This window comes from Harpia harpyja, chromosome 10 (genome assembly GCF_026419915.1).
Source record: "Harpia harpyja isolate bHarHar1 chromosome 10, bHarHar1 primary haplotype, whole genome shotgun sequence".
In the NCBI taxonomy this organism is placed as follows: Eukaryota; Metazoa; Chordata; class Aves; order Accipitriformes; family Accipitridae; genus Harpia; species Harpia harpyja.
Genome location: NC_068949.1, coordinates 24,777,242 through 24,799,895, shown reverse-complemented (window position 1 = coordinate 24,799,895; position 22,654 = coordinate 24,777,242). Strand labels below are relative to the sequence as shown.

At 53.9% G+C, this 22,654-nt stretch overlaps 1 protein-coding gene across 1 annotated transcript; it reads left to right on the top strand.

The window, feature by feature from the left end:
• Positions 1-384: 384 nt before the first annotated feature.
• On the top strand, positions 385-22,056 carry SCD (stearoyl-CoA desaturase). Its single transcript, XM_052799214.1, has 7 exons — positions 385-683; positions 717-809; positions 4,588-4,873; positions 11,691-11,821; positions 15,287-15,492; positions 16,800-17,032; positions 18,258-22,056. The coding sequence occupies exons 2-7, from the start codon at positions 783-785 to the stop codon at positions 18,455-18,457; spliced, it is 1,083 nt and encodes a 360-aa protein (XP_052655174.1). The 5' UTR covers positions 385-683; positions 717-782; the 3' UTR covers positions 18,458-22,056.
• Positions 22,057-22,654: the final 598 nt, after the last annotated feature.

The window sequence follows — 22,654 nt, the reverse complement described above, 5'->3', positions numbered from 1 at the left end:
GGGCGCGGGGTTCCACCGCCGCTCCCCGACGCCCCTCGGGCGCCTCTTATTTCACGAGGGGCAGCCCCCCCGTCGTTGGAAGGGGGGGGTGCGGAGGGCCGGCAGCACCCCCCCGCGCAGGCCGCCGGCCGCTCCGCGCTCCCCGCGCCGTGCGCGGAGCCAGCGTGCGCGCAGGCAGCGGCGGGCGCGCAGGGTGCGCGCCGCGGGGAGCGAACAGCAGATCGCGGGCAGCCAATGAGCGAAGGCAGGCCGAGGTGGCACCAAATTTCCCGCAGCCAATCGGCTGGCGAGGGGGAGGAAAAAAAAAAAAAGAGGAAAGAAAAAAAAAAGAAAGAAAGAAAAAAAAGCAGCCAGGCATCATGCGAGAGCCTGGCCCTCCTCACCCTCCTCTTCCTCAGCATCCTTCCTCCCGCCCCCCCGGCCCGCCCCGCCCCGCCTCCCCTCGCGGGCACGCCGAGAGCCGGGCCCCCGCCGCGACTCGCCGCCAGCCGCGCTGACCCCGCGCATCTCACCCGCGGGCAGGGGGTCACCGGGAGGCCGGGGCGCGGAGAGCCCAGCCCCGCCAGCCGCCGAGCAAGCAGCCCCGCTTAAATACCTCCGCGCCCGCCTCCCCGAGCCGCACAGCTCGCAGGGCGAGGGGCCGACAAGAGCCAGCCGCCGCCTCCGCCTCCGCCTCCTCCTCCTCCTCCTCCGCCTCCTCCCGCCGCCGCCGCCGCCGCCGCCGCCGCCGCGGACCTGCGCGCCCGCGTACCGCCGCCGAGGAGCAGAGACAGGGCCGCCCCATGCCTGCGCACTTGCTGCAGGAGGAGGTAAGCGGGGGGCTGCCGGCAGGCCCGGGGCTGCGGGTGCTTTGGCTTCCCCTCGCCCCTTCCTCCTTCATCTCCGCAGCTCCGGCAGTGGGTGCTGCGCTGCTGCTGTCCTGGCGGGGGGGGGGAGGTGTGGGCATCCACGCGTGTCCGTGCACGCGCACACACACGTATGCACACGTATGTGTGTGTGTGCGTGCGTCCTCTCTGTGCCACTTCTCAGTCAGGAGGCAAAGTCATGCGGTGCTAGCTTAAGACATCACCCAAGCCTCACGGGGAGCCCGTGAATGAAGCGGGGATCGCCGCTGCTGGGATTATCTCCCCGTGGAGCCTATGCCCTCGGATAGACTGAGCATTTATCTTAAAACCATCCACCTAAGCGTGCTGGTGAGGGCTGTTCGGGAAGGTCCTTTGTGCCAAGAGGCCGTGGGGTTTTTGGTAGTGCTCAGGCTGTGACTTTTTTATTTTCTTAATAGATATATTTTTTTTTAATAAGAAAGGGCTTTGACTTACAGCATTTTTAAGGCAAACGTTGCAGCAGGTAGCGTCTCTAGGACAGACACGAGGTGAAAGCGGCCAGCTGCCCGGATGAAATGAATGACTGTGTCTGCATTGCCTGAGCCAAGCAAACATTCAGTGGGGAGACTGCCCATTTTTGGCATAAGAAGGTCTGAATAACAACCCGGCACCAGGAAGATACATAGAGCTGTTGGATCTTTAGAGATTTCGTTTTTTATTTTTGCCCCTCCTGGCAGCCACCCTTTGCCTGAGGGGAAGCAGGGGCCGAGCCTAGTATTCCTGCTCTCGCCTTCTCATCCTTATGCTGAGGAGTGGAGGTAAACCACAGCCCCGCTGTCTTGCCTGGCGCCAGCACGCGGGGTCTCCCCCAGTCCTTTTGTGCCGGTGCTGTGACCTTCCAGGGGTGCTGCGATGTAAAGAACTTTACTCCTCTCCCCACCCGCAACGGATGCCAAGGGCAGCGCGCTGAGACCGTGTTTCATGGTCTCGGCGTGTATTTTGGGGCATGTCCTGGAGGCTGGGAAGAATCCTGTCCCTGGGTCGTGTTGGGCATATTCAAATATACTGGACCGGAGATTCAGTGCCCTGGGGCCCCTAGGCTGAACCAGCACGGGAGCCTTTGAGCTGCAGTTGGTTGTATAAGCTGGCTGGGTGCCAGGATCACCTATGGCGTGTTCAGTGCTGGTAGGGTGTGTGGTGGGGGTTGGAGATGGGGGAACACATCTGTTCTGCAGATGCGAGCTGCAAAGTCATTCAGAAATGAGGGAGAGCTCATGAAAGTGTTTTAGCTGGCCTCCTCCCCCTCTCAGTTCTAGACCCCAGATCAATCCCCATCCCATTTTCCTCAGTAGGCGCCGCAGGAGCCACTGTGGCCATAAGGGGGTAAAAATCCTCTTTCTTTCCTCCTCATTTCTCCGGTCTCCAGCTAAATAGCTGCCCGCTCTCCCTCCCTCTTCCCCCCGTGCTCCCCCCCAGCAAGCCTGTAACGGTGGAGCTGTGTTTCATGGCTGCTTTATAGCCCTTTTGATTTAAGGTTAGTTTACACATGAGAAATGACCGGTTCGATTACCTCAGTATAATTCCAGCAGCATAGGTATGCTGGTAAAATTCCTCGTGTGGCTACTACGACTCTGGAAGAAAAGGTTTTTCTCCCTCTGCTGTCTTCCCTGCACTCTCCCTCCTCCTCGTCTGCCCCTGTGTAACGCTGACAGTGACAGAAGCTATCGCGGAGGAGAAAAATGCAACTCCAACCCCACGTTCTTACTCTGGAAGCAGCGTGTCCATATGGGGAGCGTTACCCGTCTAATTATACCACCAGGTCTCTGTTGGGAATTTTTCTTGCATAGACAAGTCTTAGGTCTTTTTGGTAGATTGTCTTCCAGCCAAGGAGGAAAATTGTGCCTTCCTGCCAAAATGCCAGATGAGAATATCTGACACTTTGAAATGGGCAGGACTCTTCCTTGCCTAATCTCTGGATTAGAAGACATTTCTCACAGCGTTTTTTGAGGGGGATTGCCTCTAAATTCTCCAGCAGCTCAGCGTGTCATAGCCTCAAAACATTAGTTAGGAAAGCCGGCAGAGACAGCCCGTAGCCGGGATGCAGAGGGAGCCGGTCCCGAGCTCAGCAGCTGCCTGGGTTCAGAGAAAGCAGCAGGATACTTCAAGTCCAGGTTTTTTCCTCTCTAACCTTTGATTGATTACAGAAGGAAAAACTTGGAGGGCTCCCTCTCTAGATATCATTTTGCTTCCCAAACTTGGGGCATCTGTCAGCTTTGTCAGCTTCTCCCCGTAGGAAGGTATGTCTGTAACCCTCTAGTTTCTACCCCTGGGAAAGGGAGGAGTTGGGGTGGCCACGTAAGCTGCCTGGCCTGATTTTAATGCCTCCCTCAGAAAACTAGGCCATGGCAGGACGGTGGTCTTTGACGAATCCCCGGCGCCTGGGTGGCAATCTGCTGTTAATTCAGGAGAGATTTCTGTTGGGAAAGGAGCTCTCCCGGCTTGGCCTCTCTCCCTCCCGCGGTCCCAGCTCTCCCGTTCCTGCTGACCGACCTTTAGTGTCCCGTCGCGCGTGGAGGCAGCGGTGCGGGCAGCGGAGGGACGTGCCCTGCGGGCAGGTTCCCTGGAGGTGAGGGGATGAGGGCAGCATGCCCTCCCACCGCTGGCATCCCAGATGCTTGGCAGCCCCAGGGTCGAGCCCCGTCGGGCGCTTGGGCTCGGGCCTGACAAAGGGCTGCGAGCACCAGCAAGCACGCGGCTGTCATGATGGAGATGGAAATCGGTGATTCAGGGTTCAATGACCTGTCTCATTAGGGTCAGTCCTGCCTGCTCCTTTCGTCATGCATGCCTGATCGGGCAGGCTGTCACTCAGCCAGGGCAAACAAGCGTGTGCAGAGGGAACGTTGTGTCACGGTTACAGGAGGGAGCCGGGAGCCAGGCTGAGCCAACTTGCTGCTTAAAACTTCCTCTGTGTGTGCTGGTGGCCTCGGCTCAGAGGTTTGTCTTCCCGTGCCTCAGTTTGCCTGTGAGTGGAAAGCGGGAGAGGGATGAAAGCCTTAGCAGCAGGCATGGGGTAGGAGCTGTAGGTCCAACTGGAAGCACATCGCTTGACTGCTTCTGTCCGCTGATCCCCAGGCATGTCGGTCTTGCCACGTCCCAGCCTGGAAGGTGAGGCAGGAGGAGGTAAGGAGGCACCCCAGAGGAATCCCCCTGTGGATCTTCCTGACGTTCTCCCGGTGATCCCTGGTGGGGTGACACAAAGAGGCAGGGTGTCAGGAGCAGCCCAATGATTTAAAATAAAACCGTGTTTCAGACCATATTTCTCTCCCACCTCTTTGTTCATTCACGAGATTTCCTTTATTGCTGTCTGCTTATGCACAAGCCCAGACCACAAGCCCACCTAAAAACGCCCACTAATAAAACTGAAGGAAAACGAAAATCCTTGCAGCCTGCAAATGATCTCACCAAAGCCACTCGTGGAAAAAAGACTGGCTTTCAAGTCTTTTTCTTTACTTGCTGCACCCTGCTCCCCAGAAGGATCAGGCCCCCGCCCTCTCAGGCCATGCCTGTGGGGCCAGAGCAGGCTCTTCTTGGTGCCAAGGGCTCAGCCGAAAGAATGGAGCCTGCCAGGGAAACCGCAGGCTGCGAGTCTTGGTACTGCCAGCCTAGCTGCTTGTGTTTCTATGCCCTGCATTGGTAACCACCAACTTCTCGTTTTGTTTTCCCTTTTTGCTTTCTTGAAAATGTCCGTTGCTGCCTCTCCAAGGAGTTCTCCTCCGCTCCCAGCACCACCACTGTCGGCACCATCACCTCCCGGGCGACCAGGAATGGGAATGCCGTCATGGTGAAGAACTTACTCAATCACGAGGACTCGGCAGGAGACCGGGGCATGGTAGATGATCTCTTTGATGAGACCTACCGGGAGAAAGAGGGCCCCAAGCCCCCCTTGCGATACGTCTGGAGGAATATCATCCTCATGAGCCTGCTGCATCTAGGGGCCATATTCGGGTTGATGCTGATACCTTCTGCAAAGATCCAGACGTTGGCATGGGGTAAGCACGTTCCTCCATTTGTTTCTTGCATCTACAAACCCCAAATCTGTTGGGTAGTATTTTTTTTTCCTCCAGGCCCACAGACTCGGGGAGGAGAAAGAAGGAAGTGGAGGTCTTCTGTTAGAAGCAGCTGCTCGGCCAGCTTTGGAGCAAGCTGTGGGAGGGCTTGCTAGTATCTCTTGTAAGGTCATGCATGAGAGGGAAGGATTTGGCAGGGAACTGCTTGGTTGCTTAAAGAATGAACTCAATTCACAGGAATTAGGCTTGGAAGTAGCCCATACCTGAATGTGCAGCCACTTCTGGGGTGAAGCACAGAAAATGTTTGATGGAATACTGTGACAGTCCCAGAAACTTAGGAAGAAAGATGCTAGCAAGAGCACTTGAAGGGGTGGCTGGGGAGGCAAGGTACAGGGCATGACTTGGCATGAGGCTGCTGCCCAAAGACAAGAACCATTCCTGTCTTTACCGAGGGAGGGTAAATCCCACAGAGCCTCCACGTGTGTGTGAGGGGAAAGAGACAAAATACAGTTGTGCTGAAGATGAAAGTCAAGAGTTAAGTCTGAAGCTCAGGTCTTTTATCATTCTTGCAAAAGCACAGATTAGCCCCCATCATCCCGGAACTAAGCCTGACAACTTTCAAAAAATAAATAGGCGGCTCTCCAGGCAGCAAATTCCAGTGGAAAGCACAACCCAGCAGAAGGTAGCTAGGCGAAGCTCCCCTTTCTCAGAGACCTTGCCCTGGGTAGGAACCAAACTTCTCCTTTGACTGCTTGAAAGGCAGCTGGGCCTGGGGCCCAAGCTGCAGGGGAGCCTCGCTTTCCACGAGCTTTTGTGTGGACCCCTGGAGAAGTCAAGAAGCCAAACGGCTCCCAGTGGGGAGGCTGAGAGATTGCATGCAGCCCCTGCCTTCCTGTGAAACAGAGCATCCTGAAACGAAAAGCGACAGTCTAATTTGAGACCTGCTGGCATGGCTTTTGGTTTCAGCAGTGCTCCTGCAAAGTGCTCAGCCGGGAGCAGCAACCTGGCCAGCCCAGCTGTGGGCAGGCCCTGGAGCGATCCACCTGGTCTGTCACCTGGTCTCTCAAAGTCTGTCCTCCCGATGGCTGTGAGCAACAAGCATCACAGCTGGACCGGGAAAGAGATGGCTCCCTGGATGGCCAGACTGACTCTTTTCCTCCTGGACCACCTCTGCTTCTCACAGGCAGCGGCCTGGGGGGTGGGCATCACTGGAGGCCACAGGACTCGGTCAGAGGCTGGCTACAGCATCTGCAGAAGCAGAGGCACCGACACGTTCCCTGTGCAGCCAGCATGGCCTTTTGGGGGGGGCATGATGAAAGAAGACTTTGCTGGGCCTTTCCCTTGTGAAAACCTGACAGGCTGCGCTTTTTCCCGGGGTGGCAGGGTTGGGCAGAACACGCGGCCTCAGCACGACCTTGGAGGAACGTTTCAGGGCTCTTGGTCCTGCTCTGTCTGTCCCATCCCCAGGCTCTCAGCTGGAGGCTAGGCAGGGGCTGCTGGCTTCTCTCACTGAGCTGACAGCCTGGGTCCTCCAACCCCAGCCAAATATCCTCAGAGCACTGCGGGAGGGAGGAGGGAAAAGGTGAATTGGGTTTACTGGTTTCATTTCAAGCTGCTGAGATGCACCGCGGTTTCCACATCCATCCAACCCTTCTCCCTTGAGCTCCCCCGAGATACTTAAGTGGGCTCGAGCGTCTTGATCCGGAAGGTTCATGCTGCTTTGCATTCTGCTAAGCCCCACCTTACCCCCAAATGGTCTCTGAGGCAGTGTCTTTGCAACCGCGTGCCTGTTCGGGATGTCTGTGTGGCATCCCATGGCATTTTGTGGGAATCTGCCTTGCTTTTTGCCTGATGCCAGTCCCTCCTGCTCTCCTCACTCAGTCGACTCTGATGTGAAGTGCCAGTTGCTCTCCTGCCACTGTGAGGCACTGCAAGATTCCTTGGTGGCTTCTGGAGTGACAGATGCTCTGGGAATGGGAGAAGGACATGGAGTTTGGGGGAACTGCACTGTTCTGGACTGGCTGAAAATCCATCCTGCCTTACCACAGCTGGAGTAGCTCCACAGAGCTCCCTGCCCTGCATCCCTGGCACTTGTTGTGGGAAAGGACCACCCTTCCCTGCACCCTGCAGCCAAGTCAGAGCTTTCCCCTGTAGTCTGTTCTCCTCCAGTACTGACCGGAGCTGGGATACTTTGATCCTCCACAGGGCTGGCTTCTCAGCAAGGCTCCTTGCTCCTTCTTGCATTGCCCTTTTCTCAGTTCATACCTTTGTTTAGCACATACAAGCATCTGTCGCTGTCATCTCAGCGACTTGCCGTTATTTTCCCAGCACGCCCTGGTAGCAAGGAGAGGACTATGGTTCCCATTTTACACACAAGGACAGAGCAGCAGAGACTTAACGTTGCTCCTGGCAATACAGCATGGGCTCAGGGCAGAGCAGCTTTCCCAGTGGTAGTTCTGGAGCTGCTGGGGTTTTTGCGTCTGTCTTTGTTTGTTTTTTTCAGATCATTCCTTCCTTAGGCTGTGTACATGTAATATAAAATTAACATGGCCCCAGATGTTCTGTGCTGTGATGTTACAGGCAGCGGTGGTGCCTGGTAGCTGATCTGCCTTCTGTATTTTATTATAAGGAGCAATCCCCTGCTTACAGCCTCTTCATCCAGGCCACCGTCTCCTTGAAGTTCCTGTCCCTCTGAAACCAGTTATGTTGGTGACTGTGTCCTCTTGTTTTCATTTCTCTGTGTGCTAATTCCTCTTTGTCTCTCAAGCTCTCCAGCCCTGCCTTCATCATTGTTTGCTGTTCTGCGTTGCTGTGTGCATTGTATCCCCTGATCTCTTTCTGGTGCAGAGCTTCCCAGAACAAGCTGGGGTTGTTGATCAGGTGAGAGCTCACCATAATGAGGGCTCCCCGAGGCCTTCCAGCACTGGCTTTCTAGGCAGCTCCCCTTTTATTTACTGTCTTCTCCACTGCACTTGACGAAGTCTTGCGCAGTCTTTTCAGGGATCACGGGCAGATCTCACGTCGTTTGCCAAACGGTACAGAGACTGAGTCTGGAAGGTCAGGATGCAAAGGTGATTGACAGTTTCTTCTCTAGCTGTTCTGAGCCTCCCTGGAAACATGATTTGCAGGTTGTCTTCCTGGCCCTCTGGTACAGCAGACTGACAACGTTTGTGTTAAAGCCCTCTTGGCCTGGCCAATAATGTCTATAAAACAGTGACAGTTTGTCTCGACATGGTGCTCTGACAACACCTCAGTTCCCTGCACTTCCAGTGGTGCCAGAAACATGGGTTGATATTGCTGCTGCATCATCTTTGGACCAAGGAGAATCTTGCTGGATAATTTAGGCAATTCTGACAGCCTGAAAATCTCAGCCAGTGCTGCCCGCAGGGATGTGTTCAGCAAAACGTTCACATACGTTTTTTGTCACTTTCCCATCGAGACTACTGCTGGCAACACCTCTCCACTTAGTGTCCCCTCCAGGCTTAACTAGCAGGCGGTGCGCTTTTCCTCCGAGCGTGGAGGGGAAGTTCTGATTTTGCTAGATGGGCAAGTTAGGTTTTAGCAACAGTAGCTCCTCTTGCTCCTCCTAAACGCTGTTCTCCTTAGGCAGCCTGCACATGTTTCCTTGCTCTTGGTATCTTTCTTCTGAGACTAGCAGGACTCACCTGCCTAGCAGGGACTGGGAGGCAAGGAGGGAACAGTCTAAAGCTGTAGTTTTCCCTTGCACTGAGCAGAAGCCCAAGGACACCGGCTGGAGCAGGGACACCTCTTCATGTAAACATCCGTGGTGTTGACTGCAGGTGACAATGCCTTTAGCACATTCCTGGCTTCCCATCATAACTTGAGGTCTGAATCTGGGCCCTAAAGAGGTAAAGGCTAGTGAGTCATATAGACGTGACTGAATCTGGAATGTTTTCGGTTTAATTTTGGAGCACTGAGGACATATTACTGCCAGTGGTCATAATTCTTTGTATTCCAGTTGAATGGGTCATTGGGAACATCACCTATGAGTTGACAATCTTTTGGATCTCAGATACTTCAAAGCATGGTGGAAGATGACTTTGAAACGTCAGCTGATGGAGTCCCTCAGTCCTTCCGTTTGGGGCAGCATCACAGGCAGCCGTGCAAAGCTGTGCTACTTTATTTCACCTTCTCTGCTCTCTTTCCAATTTCATTCCTAGCGGATGATCTTGGAGGAGCTTTTCTTCTTCCGAGATGCTGATGCCCTGACTATGCAATGATCATCATTGTACCTGTTTGCAGGGATGAGCCTGCTGGATTCTGTTGCTTATCAAGGACTCCCTGTCCAGTGTTTTTCTTAGAGTCTGTATAGGTTGGAGGTTAAATCCAGACTCCTGGATGCTGCTCTCAGCTCTGCCATGAGCTGTTTGTCACCCTTGGAAATCTACCTCAGCTACTGAGGCGTGCACCGTAGGTATAAAGTTGCCCAGAGGTTTTATGAAACGTGGTTTGCAGGGTGTAGCAGCTTACATTCAAGGGAGAATAGTGGTGAGTCACACTTCTGCCGCTAGTAGGAAATGTCTGAAACATCCAGGAGCTGGTTTCTTTGTTTTTGCAGTGTCTGAGGCCAGAGAGGTTCTGTGAATCAGTTAGGTGCTTTTTCAAGGTTCGCTCTTGTGTATGAATCTGTGGGGATAGTGACTGATTTAAAATGCGTCTTAAAATCTAGAACCAACGGGGAACCGCTCGTGAGCTGCTTCATAACTTTCAAGTCAGCGTTGCGGGGCTGGGTGAGACCTTCAAGGTGTCCAGCATAAAGTACTTTCCTGGCAGTAAGGCCAAAGGGAGACCTGAACCAAACGCCCTGCTCCAGCATCCCTCCCCTCTCCCTTCCAGGCTTGGCCAGCTTTGCGAGCTTTGCTTAGCTCCATTGTCTCTTGCAAAGGCTGGATCCTGCTGCATTTGCATGCATTTTCATCCCTCTTCGTGCCCTATAAATCGGCTATGACGGGTGACTGCTTGGCTCCTCCGAGAGACCGCAGAGGTGCTGGGCGACACGAGGCAGAGGTGTGCTGGTCTGAGGCTTGCACTGCATTCGGCAGCAGGCAGGGAAGCCAAGGGAGAAGATGAAGATGGGAAGTCACGGTCAGATCAGCAGACAGGGATGGTCGCTGTTATACAGCGGTTTGGGAGTGAGGAGGGTTCATGCAAGTTTAAGGGGCCAGAAGAGGGTGTTAAATCAGCCGAGAGCAGCTTTTAGCGAATAAGAGATTAGGTTTGGAATGTAGAAAAACAAAAAGGAGGTGACAGAAGGAAGAGAGAGCAAGAGAGGATAGGAAATAAAGCCTGGATTATTCTGAATGAAAGAACAGGGCCATGGTGCCTTGCGCATGTCTCAGATCTCTGATTCCAGGCAAGTTTCTGGCAGAGTGTCTATTTTCTGGGTTCAAGATAAGCTTGATTAGAGCCATTTGGCTGGACTGAATGGTATTGTCAAGCATACCAGTGATTCCTATCCAGGGGTTTACGTGTAAGAATAAGGAGCTGTGTTCATGATTGATCCAATTGGCTGAAATCTGCAAATTTATAACAAAGCAAGAGTTTCCCCTGGGGGACTGGTAAGAAGGCATCCCTTCCCCGAGGGGGCTGAAGGCGCATCAGTTGACCTGTGCGCAGATGTGCACCCTTCCCTCTCAGTGTCTGAACTTGCAGGGCAAACCAGCTGTTGAATGCCCTCCGTCTTAGTGCCAAACTTCCTGAGCCTTCCTTCCTAGAGAAAGAGTTAATTTTCAGACGCAATTTTCTTCTTTTCCCCAGCTTCCTAGTGTAATGCTGCTATGACCCTATGGGGGTCTTTTCTCCATTTGAGTTCTAAGACCAGATGCTGGAACCCAGGCTAAATTCCAGAGGTCCCAGGAGGACATGTGGGAACAGACAGACCAGGGCAGACATAAACGCACGATCCAGAGGGAGAGGGATGTGGGTTTTTACTAGCTGCCAGAGGGGCAAGGAATTCCTTCTGACCTGCATGGAGAGGGAACGCATGAAGCAGCCTCGAAGCTCAGCTGGGCCCAGCAACGCCTGCCTCTGCCCTGGGCACGACTTGCAATGAGTTGTTGGCCTTGGAGTTCCCTTCCGTAAATGGCGCAGGAGCTGAGCAGAGGGGGGATCAAAAAGACCCTGGGAACAGGAGCCTCTGGGCAGATTTTAAGTCAGTGGTGGAGTTGAAGGTGAAGCCCAGGCTTCAGTGGGATGGTAGGTTATATCTTCTTCTAGCCGGCTTCTGCTTAGAAAGGGAGCAGAAGAGAAGCTTAACCCTGGGCTTGAGCTGTCCCCCTGAAGAGCTATAAGATCATCTACCACTTCTAGGTGAAAAGAATGCAAAAGAGATTTAGCGAGGAGTGGTGAGATAGGAAAGCAAGACCCCTGATTTTTTGGGGTGGGAGGAAAAGGGAAAGGGGTTCCCTGGTGGACTGCAGAGCTGTTACCACAGGGCTATATGGAAGCAGTCGCTTCATACAATTTTGATAACCCTGCACCATGACAGATGGCACTATTATGCTGAAGAACCAACCCTTGTGACAGCTCTTGTAAGGGGGAGCCTCCTCCCTTGTCAGAGATGAAGAGCTGAAGTGATTTGCCCCATGAGGCTTAGGAAGCCTGTGGTAGCTTGGGCACTCTCACGTTGATTTTTATTGCCCCAGTCTGTGCTTTCCATGGGTTCCTCTCTTGCTTATAGAGCTTTGGGGGAGGGCGTGCCTGCATGTTGCTCTGCCTGAGACTTTGCTGCAGGCTGACTTGCTCTAACTGCTCCAACACTTTTCTTTTTCCTGTCCAGCCGTTCTGTGTTTCCTGGTGAGCGCTCTGGGGATCACAGCCGGATCTCACCGCCTCTGGAGCCATCGGTCCTACAAAGCCACGCTGCCCCTGCGGATCTTCTTGGCTATTGCAAACTCTGTGGCCTTCCAGGTAAGCACCTCTTCAATGTGCTGCTGGTCTCAGAAGGAAGTGCTCCCCTGAAACCCTGTCCCAGATATGGGGCACAGGCTGACGGAGAGGTTCCTTTCTCCTACTACCTCTTGTTAGGAAACAGCCTGCCCTTACCATGTGACGCTGCGGTGCTAGAGTCCATCTCATTGTCTTCACCTTGTCCCATCAGGGGGTGACGCTGAGAGAGACCGGGTGGGGAGAGGACTGTTGGCCAAGACCAGGGGTAGGAAAGCTCCCCAAAGCAGGAACGTACCCTTCCCTCGAGGTGTGGTCACCCTGTGCTTGCTCCAGGTCCTGTGAAAGAGGTGTGGAAGTACTAAGTGCTCTCCTGGTGTTGCCTCACCCTCCTCTTGCTGCATGGCTGATAAGAGGGGAGATATCTGCACAGCCCAGGGAGCCAGGCTGTGGAATTTGCTGCTGCAGAAGGACCAAGAACTTGTTGAGATTATGCAGTTAGGGGGATGCTTCTCTGGTTCGGAAGACTGATGTTTAGGAATAACCCTGTTACAAATCACGCCACTGGCTTCCAGAGAGTCGTCACAGGTCAGTGATGTTTCAAGGAGAGAAGGGTTGGGCCCATTCAGAGTGGCGCAAGTGACTGCAGGCAGCTGATGAGCACCTCATGATATTGCCTAAACACTCATGAGAGCACTTCAGAGTCCACAAAGGAAACAAACCGGGAAGTCCTTAGGGACTGTAGAAAGTAGCAGACATGGCCCTTTAGAAGAAGCCAGAGTGAAAACCCAGATCGGCGTGGCAGAGTAAAATCCTGGGGGTCTCTTGCTTGGGTTTGCTGCTGTGAGGCGGCTCTCACGGGACTCTGTCCTCCAACTGTGCTTGAAGGGACTTCATACAGGCTTGCTCGTGTGTAGAAAGTACTTGGGAGGGTGGCAGGGTGCAGCACTTTCTGCTACAAGAAGGTGAACAGAGAAGTGTCAGTGCTGTGCCCCTAAGTAATTCTCCAGCTGAGGTATGGGGGAAGGGTAAAGCCCAAGTGGACCAGGTATTTTAGAGACATTATCTTCCTTTCTCCCCTGTGTAGCCATAGAGGATAACACTTCATTGACATTTAATCAGAACAGGGTGGGGATGGGTTGTTTCAGCCTTGAAAAACTTTCTAAAACACCACTGACTTTCCTATTCTCTCTCAGTACCAAACCAGAGTCTCTCATGAGGAAGAGGAAGGACCAAGCTGCTGATTCCTGGTCCAGCACTCAGCAAGGGAATGGGATGGGTTGCTGTGTATTGGCTAGTCCCATACAAAGACCATCTTTCACAGGGTTATAGGGCAGAGGGGGAAAGAATTTGCTGAGCTATTGCTGTAGGGGATAGGAATAGACAAAGATGAGAGACAGACAGATATTTCAGCTTCAATAGGAACTAATCCAAAGTTTTACTGAAAATTCAGTACCATTCCCCATGGCTTTTTTTTTTTTTTTTTAATAGTTACTTTCAATGAGATCAAGAGAAGGTTTATTTTCAATTTATCTCATTCCTCTTAGTAGCAGCAGGTCTAAGATGAGACCGGTGACTTTGAAGGCCAGAGAAGACTATAGATTATCTTACCTGAGGTCCTCCAGAAAATGCCTGTTGGCTGCTCAGAGACCTGTGGCTTGTGATTTCAGAAAAGTTGGGAATTCTGCGCCTAGTCGGCTCCTCCACCTGCAAGACCGGGCAGCTGCAGCACAGCAGAAGCTCTCCTGGTTATAGCCTGTAGCTGGAAACTCCCAAGGAAGGAGGCATTCTCCTAGGCTTTGCTTGCTGGTCTCAGAAAGCCATGATTTTCAGACAGAGTTGCAGTTAGAGGTGGTCCCAAAATAAGATCTGTGGAAAAGATAACGTGCTGAAGTTTGGGTCAAGTTACTGACTTTTCAGCTTTGAGACCCTTGATTTGTGTTTGTGCACAGGGTGTGGTGGATGAGGTGGTACCAAGCTCCAGCTGCGGTACCTGGTCTCTTGCCAAATTTGTGCCTTCTGCCTCTAGCAGAAGGATTTCCAGGAGATGGGGAAAGCCTCCCCAGACGGGGAAGGCCAAGCTGTCTGACAGCTTTCAGGCTGGGCCTTCTCATGTTACGTGATGCTGTGTAGGGTCTGGAATGTGAAAGAGGCTTTGCATCACAGGTGAAACATTTCCAGCATGGGTACTGGTTGTGTTTCTCTGCTTACTAGCTAGGGAAGGCTGCTGGGCCCCCCTCTTCTGGGGGAACACTGAGTGACCGAGCTGTGGCTAGCAACAGTGAGGGCTGGTGATACTTGGAGGTGCTCAGGATTTGGCTGGAAGGCAGGCAGCAGTTCCCAGTGTTTGGAAGCACGTGAGAGTTGAATCCTGGCCCGTGTCTATCATTGCCTTATTGCGTGGCCTGCAGGTAAATCGTTTTATCTCAATTGGAGGAGGAGTGGTTACAGCACTTGAGATGGACTTGAGGAGTTGTGTCTCTGCTACAGGCTCCCTGTGTGGCTAAGTCACTTGGTCTTTCCAGGCAAGGAACAGGGATGATTATGCCACTTCCCTACCTTCAAAGTGTTTTGAGGAAAAGTCCTGTGTACTTAGGAGATTAAGGAGCCTCTTGCGTAATACGGGCAATAGAGGCGTGCTTGGATCTCTGTTTCATGTTTTCTAGGATGGTGTAATAAATGGCTTTAAGCACACCGAAATCGTGGTGTAAAGGAATGAGCACGGGCTCATTAAAATCTATTCTTAAAACCGGCCAAAACAATAATTTCTTAATACAAATGATGAAAGCTTTGACATTTTCCAAACTATTGATTTTGCAGCTTAAATGGAACAGTTATGGGGCTGAAGGGGCGTATTTTTTTGATCACTGTCATTGAAACGGTGCGTTTATTCTATTTCTAAAGAGGGGCCTCAATTTTAGAACTGATTTCCAATGGAAAAAAAGAAGTTAAAAAAACCCTCGCCCCTCAAGTTAAACAGACCTGATTTGGCAATCCCAGGAAAAGCAAGGCAGGTCGACCCATGGAAAATGTCAGGCCGAAGGGAAGGGGCAGGTTGATCAATCCCCGCTGGCACCACGTAGGGATGGGGACAAGTGACCGACAAGAGCGGAGCGTGTGAGGGAGGAGGCACTGACTGGCCAATGGGGGCTGGCTATTGCAGGGGTGGGGGAACAGGCTGAGCAGTCAGAGCCTGTGGTGCTGTAGAGGATGTGCCAACCAAAGCCTGAAGTTAGCCAATTAAAAAAAAAAGAGGAAGGGCAGCCCACCAAAGCAGCAGATTTCAAAGAAAATTGGAAGTGGTTGAGCAAAGAAGACCCTAACCTTTGTTTTAAAAGCCAAAACCCCCAAGCCCTAATGAAAGATAAAATGACTGATACGAGTTCACGTCAATGGTATTTAGGTGTCTAAATGTTTTAGACCCTTTTGTTAATTTGAAGGGAATATCTCCAGCGCTGGCCCTAAGTCTCCACTCCTGTTGCCTTGCAGAATGACATCTACGAGTGGGTCCGGGACCACCGCGTCCATCACAAGTTCTCAGAGACAGACGCGGACCCACACAATGCCATGCGGGGCTTCTTCTTCTCCCACATCGGCTGGCTACTGGTGCGCAAGCACCCCGATGTCATAGAGAAGGGCCAGAAGCTGGACCTGAGCGACATAAAGGCTGACAAAGTGGTGATGTTCCAGCGGAGGTGAGTGGTGGGGTCAGCCCCAGCACAGAGCCACGTGGGATAGAGCAGGGACTCTGCAAATGGGCTAGGGACCCCGAGCGCCTTTGATGGAGCATGAGGGGATTGAGGGCGTCATTTGAGAATGAGAGTCTTCGGTCTGCCCGAGGCTTTGCTGTGGGATGAACTGTGAGAAATGAGCTGTGCCTCTCCTACAGGAAGTATTTAGGAGCTCTGTAGGAAGTATTTAGGAGCTAGTGCTACCTCCAGCCCTCCCACACACCTTTCTTGCCCGCCTACCCTGTAGCATCTTGCCAGCAGCAGGCTGAGCTTCCCACCGCAAAGCACCTGCACGCCTGCCTGCCCACAGCCCAGCTGCTGCTTTAGCTGGCCCAGAGCCCACCCACAGGTGCCTCCGGGCCATCCTTGGCGATGTTGTGGTATACCTTCCAGGCCATGCCTCTACCCCTCTCCCAACAGTCTCCTGGAAACAGGGTGCTGAAAGAGGAGTTGAAAATGGGGACGTGAGGGAGACAGTAACTGGGAAGGACGGTCTTGATTCACTGCTGCCTCTTGCATGGGCTCTCTCTCAGCTGTCTGGGGCTATACTGGGACTGATCCCCAGAGAAGGCGAGCGTGCCACCAGGGTTGCAGGGACGGGGGACTGACCCCATATAGTAACCACCCTCACTCAGGAGGTCCCTAGTGCTGTCCCACACAAACCAAGCAAGATTTATGGCTTCCCTCCTTTTTGTGCCTGGGATTTTTCTTGTGGCTCGTCAGAGTGGTTCAGCTTCCTCTACTCCCTTCGCTCTAGTGCGAGAGACCCCACATGCTCGTCTGTTTGATGGCGCAAGTGTCCCTCGCTGGCACTTGTTGATGGGGTGTATTGGTAGGCAGGGCCAAGTCTGCAAGGAAGAGTTGCAGCGCTGGGCCAGAGCCGGAGAAGGGACCTTCTGTGGGACTCTGCAAGCATGGGGTTGCCTTTATGGGGACCAGCATAGCTGAGAAGCAAATGGCAGATGAGGCTAAAAGCAGCAGCTGGTGTCTGGACTCATGGTGATGGGGACATTGCTTTGTGCGCGTGTGAGATTGAGGCGGGGAGAGCAGGACTTCAGTTTGAGTCTCCCGCCCGGTGATAAGACTTTGGAGTCTCCAGGCATGGCTTCTGCACACCCAGGGCAAAAGATGCAGGGCTCAGGGGTGAGGTATTTCTGCACTTGATTTTCCCTGTATAGCTGAGCATGAATCCTCCAAAGGGAGGACTGAAGCACCCGTTCCTGTCCTGCCTCTGCCACTGAGCACTTTCCTTCTGGTCCCTTCTTTTCCAGATACTACAAGCCCTCGGTGGTGTTGCTGTGCTTCACCCTGCCCACTGTAGTGCCCTGGTACTTCTGGGACGAATCCATCATCATCAGCTTCTTCATTCCAGCCATCCTGCGCTACGCCGTAGCGCTCAACGTCGCTTGGCTAGTGAACAGTGCTGCTCACATGTTTGGCAACCGGCCATACGATCAGCACATCAACCCACGGGAGAACCCCCTGGTCAGCCTGGGGGCCCTAGGTACGTTCAGCGTCCGTGTCTTTTGCTGCGGGTAGACCGTAGAGCGGGGACTGCCCCTTGGGGCTGCAGCTGCTTCTAGGAACTTCTGTGAATCCAGGTGTCCCTATTTCCCCCTGCACTCTTCCCCTCCAGCCTTTGCACCTAGAGGTGTTTCCCAGGCTGGTCAGTGAGTACATAAGGGCAGTGGGCTTATCAGCTCCCACCAGCCTCTCTCCAGGCTGGAAAGGACTCTGCTATACTTAGCACCTCCTTATCTCAACAGCAGTATCTTATTTACCCTGCTCGAAGGTCTCTCTGCCCCGTTCACCAGACTGAAAAACGTGTGCTGTAGTCTCTGCTTCTCTGTCTTAGATTTGTCAACTTGAAAACCAGCAGATGCACATTTGGACATGTCGTCAGGGCAGCTGCTGATTTTGGGGGTACTTGAGGATGAGACAAGCCAGGTCATCTCATGCGTTTTCCTGAAATTTTGGGGACCTAGGAGAGTACATCCCAGGGTCAGCATTTGCCCTGATCTGTTCTCCCAAGCCCAAATCCTCAGCTGGTTTGCATCACTGTACATCACTGGGGCTGCACTGATTTCCACCACCAAAGGATCTGCTCCTGGATTTTTAGTAGGGAGGGATCTGAACTGCAAAGACTCAGGGGGGTAGGAGCAGGAGTCCAGGCGATGTCATTGAAGGGGCGAGCACTGAAGCCAGCATTGACAGTGTCCGGAGCAGAGGGTGGCTGACTGGGGTAGATTGCTTAGTAGAAGTCTGTCTGCATTATTCCCACATGGAAATGCCTGTTGGATTTGGCATTAGGACTGCCAGTGGTGTAGGAGTATTGATTGGCCTGGCTTGCTGGGGACTTGCTGCAGGTCTAGCTGGTAGCTCAACCAATACTAGAAGGTTTCTCGTGGTGGCAGAGGAAAAGCCGTTAGGATTCCCCCGGTGTTTCGGTGCAGTCGGCGAGCCCGGGCCTTTCTGGGTTCCTTGCCACACGCTCATTTTCCTCTAAAGCACCGTAGGTCCTCTGTGACTGTCATTGCCTCATTTGGGCCAGCCTGGGCGTGCTGGACCTGCCCAAATGAGGTGGGGTAGATTGCAGAGAGGTGAAATTGGGCCGAGAGGAGAGAGAAGCCTGGACTCAGTCCAGAGCCTGTTTCAGGAATGTGGTGCTTTGGGCCAAGGTAAAGGGGCCATCACCTGGAGCTCTGCCTCACCCCGGTCGTGTTTTTCAGGAGAAGGCTTCCACAACTACCACCACACCTTCCCCTACGACTACTCCACCAGTGAGTTTGGCTGGCGCTTCAACTTAACCACAGCCTTCATTGACCTCATGTGCTTCCTGGGGCTGGCCAGCGATCGCAAGAAAGTCTCCAAGGAGGTCATCCTGGCTCGGAAAATGCGGACTGGAGATGGGAGTCACAAGAGTGGCTGAGTTCCTGCTCCCCTTCACACACACATCCACACCTCTCCTTCCTCCTTTTTTCTCCCTTTCTCCTTTCCTGACCCCTCTGAACACGCTGGACAAAGGTTTAATGTTCTGTTTACTAACTACTGAATAATGCTACCAGTTTGCTTAAGGTAATGATAATGAGTTTTAACCCCCCTCCCACACTGTATTTTACGTGATGTATTTAAGATCTAGGACTCTGCCTTTATAACGCAGGGCCATCCCTTTCCCTCCTCTCCTTCTCCTTTCCATTCATTCTCTCCAGCCCCTGTACCCCGCCTCCCACTTTACATCGTCCCGGTCTCTCCCTGGCAGAGGAGCTGGTAGGAAGCAGCCCGGGGCGGCTCATCGCAGCCGGCTACGTACCATGGGGCTAAGGGAAGCCTGTACCAGCCAGCTGAAGAGTTGAGCCAAAGTCAGTGACTCTCTCCCCACCACCTTCCCCCCCAAATTCCTTCCTCTGTCCCTCTTCCTTTCTCAAGGGCTGCTGACAGACGTGGCATGGCTAAACTGCTCTCCCCGGGAAAAGCAGCCCCGTCCCCTTCCCTTGCCACCGGAAAGAGTTGTCTCTTTCCAAGATGTCTCTTGGGAATTGTTCCCCCAAGCTGGGGGGGGGCTGTGGGGTGGGGTGTCTGGTGGCGGCAGCGGGCACTGGAGGGGCAGCCTAGGTGACCTTATTACCTCCTCCGTCTGGTGTCACAGCCTCCCTCTCTGCACTGCCCGCTGTGCCCCACGCCACCAGGGACTGAAGGCAGAGCCTGGCTCCGGGCTCCGTGGCCCCTTTGGAGAGCCACAGTGAGAAGGGGGACAGACGGAGGGGTGTGCCACTGGCTGCCGTGCGGTGGCACCAGCCTGGGGTGGTTTTGTTCGCTGCCGCCACTGAGATTTTTGCCGGGAAACAGGCCTTTGCCAAAATGGAGAGGGGGAGAAGGATGTAAACCAAAGCTCCATCGCTGAGCTCAGCTGCTTTGTGTGCTGGAGGAACGGGGTCCCCGCTGGGTGGCAGGCAGATGTCCTGGTGTCCGTGCCCGCCCTGCGGATCCGCATCCTGTGCTGAGCGCAGGGATGGGGCAAGGGAGCGCCTACAGGCATAGGGAGGGGTGAGGGTGTCCGCGGGAGCAGGTCTCTCCATCCTTGGGGGCTCCGCTCAGCCGATTAACAAGTGCCTGAGAAACACCGACGCGGGGCCAGGCGGCATGGGGGGGCTCGAGGGAGTCAAGACCTCCGAGGCGAGACCCTGCCGCCAGCGCGAGCCACCGCTGGGCTTTCCGGCCCAGGGTCCACCAGGGTGGTTTGTCATTCCCGGCTCCTCTGAGGGGGTGGGAAGGGGGAGGCGAAAGCAGCTCCTCGTTAGTCCCTTAGCTTGCCTCCCAGCCCCCTTGGCGAGCCATCTCGCCACCTTGCTCCTTCGCTGGCAAGGCAGGCAGCGAGGGCGGCTGAGCCTGCGGAGAGGTCAGTTATATCACTGAGCTGATGCGGGCACACAGCTGGAGGGTGTGCTGGGGAAAAAAGTCCTTGTGGGTGGTGTTTCCTGCAAGTTGCAGAGACCGCAGCTTGAGTTCAGGTGGTGGGCTAGGTTCTGGGCATCATGGCCCCGAGCCCCTCCCTGGGCTGAATGTGCTCTTTTTCCCCCTTAACTCTCCCCATTATTATTAATTTTTATTATTATTATTAGTTGTAGCAATAGTCTTGTTTTTGTTGCTTAAATGCACCAAACGGAGCTGGAGGTACGCACAAGAGGTGGCTGGAACGAGGTGATACTGGAGCGGGGTTTGCAGCATCTGCCTTATTCGGGCAGGCCAGGGAGGGCAGAGAGAGTGGGTGCCAACTTCCTCGCCTCAGCTTTGCCAGATAGCAGCCAGGCAAGCTTCACGGGAGCAAGTCTCTGCAGCTTTGCTTTTTCCTGCTGCTGTGAAACTCGCCAGGAGCCAGGACAGCTCTGTGATGTTCTCCTTGGCAAGAGCACGCTCGTTACTCAGAAAAGAAGTCCTTCTCCTCTCCTTTCCCCTGCCCGCCGCCACCATGGCCCTGTTATTGCTCAGCAATGGGACCCTTCAAGGTTTTGAGCCATCGGGAGCGACGTGGTCTCCAGCCGAGAGGTACAACAGGGAGGAATGGCGCAGGGAGCCCTTCAGCTCCCAGCGTCGGGAGGCGGCATCCTTACTGCTCTGAGGCTCGTGACTGCCTGGGGGCTGGCTGGGGCAAAGGGAGTTGTGGCTAGAATTGTATCCTACCATTTGAAAATAGAAAAAGCCCTCCAAAAAAAAAGAGAAACGCTGTTAGCTCTGTAATTGGGGGCTGACTTTGCTCTAGTCTGAACCTCTCTGAATTCACAGAAGTCTCCAGAGAGGATGAATTTCTTCCATCCAGTAATTTGAAAGGGGTGTGGGGAGGGGAGAAGATGAGCAGAATGATTTCCTTGCTCCTGGTGCCCTTAAGGTGTCACGTGACATACCCTACCGGAGAGAAGCGTGCCGTGACATGCTGCCCTATTTCGCATCCTCTCAGCAGAGAAGCAGGATTTGACATCAAGGGTTCCTTTCAAATGTCAAGTGCTGATTCGGGTCCAGAATCTGGAATTAGCGTGGGAGCTGAGGAGCAGTAACCAAACAGGCCTGGTGTTTGCCCAGTCACTTTAAAGGTAGATTGGCAAATATCTCTGGGTGCCTTAAATCTTTCTTTAATATACATAGGGGTATTGACAGCTATTTGCCGTATTTTTTTTCTTTTTTTTTTTTTTTTTCTGAATTGTGAACTTTCGAGGGGTTTCTTAATTATTTAATTGCCTACATGGAACTGTGGGTGCAGGTGATTTTGAATGTATTGGAGTTAGAATTTTGGTTAGATTAAGGAACAGATGCAACACTTCAAGTAGAACTTTGTGATATAGGTAGAGATAGAGAGAGAGAGATATATATACACACACACCTATAAATATATATATATTTTTGGTGGCATGTTTGTATCCTGGGCGTGTCATCTGTATGTTTAGCTTAAACGAGTCTGTGAGAGGTGGAAGCAGAGAAGGCGGCAGTGGGCCCTCGTGGCTAGAGCAGCCATTCTCCTGGGACCTGTTCCCACCGCAGCTACTCGCGCGCTGCGTGATTTGGGACAAAGTCAGTCACTTAAAAACTCTCCGTGCCTCAGTTCCCCGGTCTGTACCAGGGGGTTACGCCGTGCCTCCCTGGGGCGCGGTGAGGCTCGCTGCCGACCGGCCGAGCGCGGAGGAGGAAGGCGTACGTACCGCACGCGCACCGCTGCTGGCAGAAGCGCGGACTGGTTGGTTTTCCAAAACTGCTCCCAGCCCCGCTGGTATTGTGAGGAGCAGCTGTCCAAGTGTTGGGTGTTCAGGGAAGGACTGGAAAGTTGAATCTGCACATCGTCTAAGCTCTGTCGCTGTTGAAACGTGAGTAGGATACAATTTTTCACAGCTTAGGGGTTTCTGCGTAGTAGTATCTCTGTTTTGTGTACCGGAAAGGGAGAAGAAAAACCTTTTTGGAATAATTTCTACTAATACGGCAACGGACAGCCGGTCGTGCTGATCTGAAGTTTTATTTGTTCATAATAAAAACGTTACGTGAAAACTGGCTGGGCTGGTGACGACGCCCGCGCTGCCCCGCCGGGAGGCAGAAGGCCGTGCGCCGCCGTTCCCGCAGCCGCCTCCCCCGCGGGAGACGCGGGGAACGAAAGAGCCCCGGCTCGGGACGCGCCGTGAGGGAGCGGCCCGCGGCGGCCCTCGCCCCCCCGCGCAGCCCGGGCCGGCGCGCCCCGCCGAGGCTGCCCCTGCGCCGCGGGGTTACTGCAGGTTAACTCCCGCCGGGGCCCCTCGCCAGAGCCTTGCGGCCGACGGGGAGACATGCGGCACAACACGTAATACCGGCAGCCCGGCTCCCCGGCCCCCCGGCCGCCGCCGCCTCAGGCGGGTTCGTTCGCCCCGCCGAGGGGGAATCTTCCTCCCGCGGGAGCGAGCGTCCCTGCTCTCCCCACCCCGTTGGCGGCGGCTGGAGGGGAGCGAACGGAGAAGGGGGAAATCCCCGGGCCGAATCCGACTTTAGCTGATGTCAGCGTCCCCGCTCCCCCGCCCAGCCCCTTTTGAACATCCGATGGTAGCGGCCAATAAGGCCACCTCTGCGCAGCGCCAGCTCGCTCCGTGCGGGAGCGGGCAGAGGGGATGGCCTTGTT

Coding starts and splice junctions, on each gene's coding strand:
- SCD (XM_052799214.1), top strand. CDS start 783: ATGCCTGCGCACTTGCTGCAGGAGGAG. Junction 810..4,587: donor CGCACTTGCTGCAGGAGGAG/GTAAGCGGGGGG, acceptor TGCCTCTCCAAG/GAGTTCTCCTCCGCTCCCAG. Junction 4,874..11,690: donor GATCCAGACGTTGGCATGGG/GTAAGCACGTTC, acceptor TTTCCTGTCCAG/CCGTTCTGTGTTTCCTGGTG.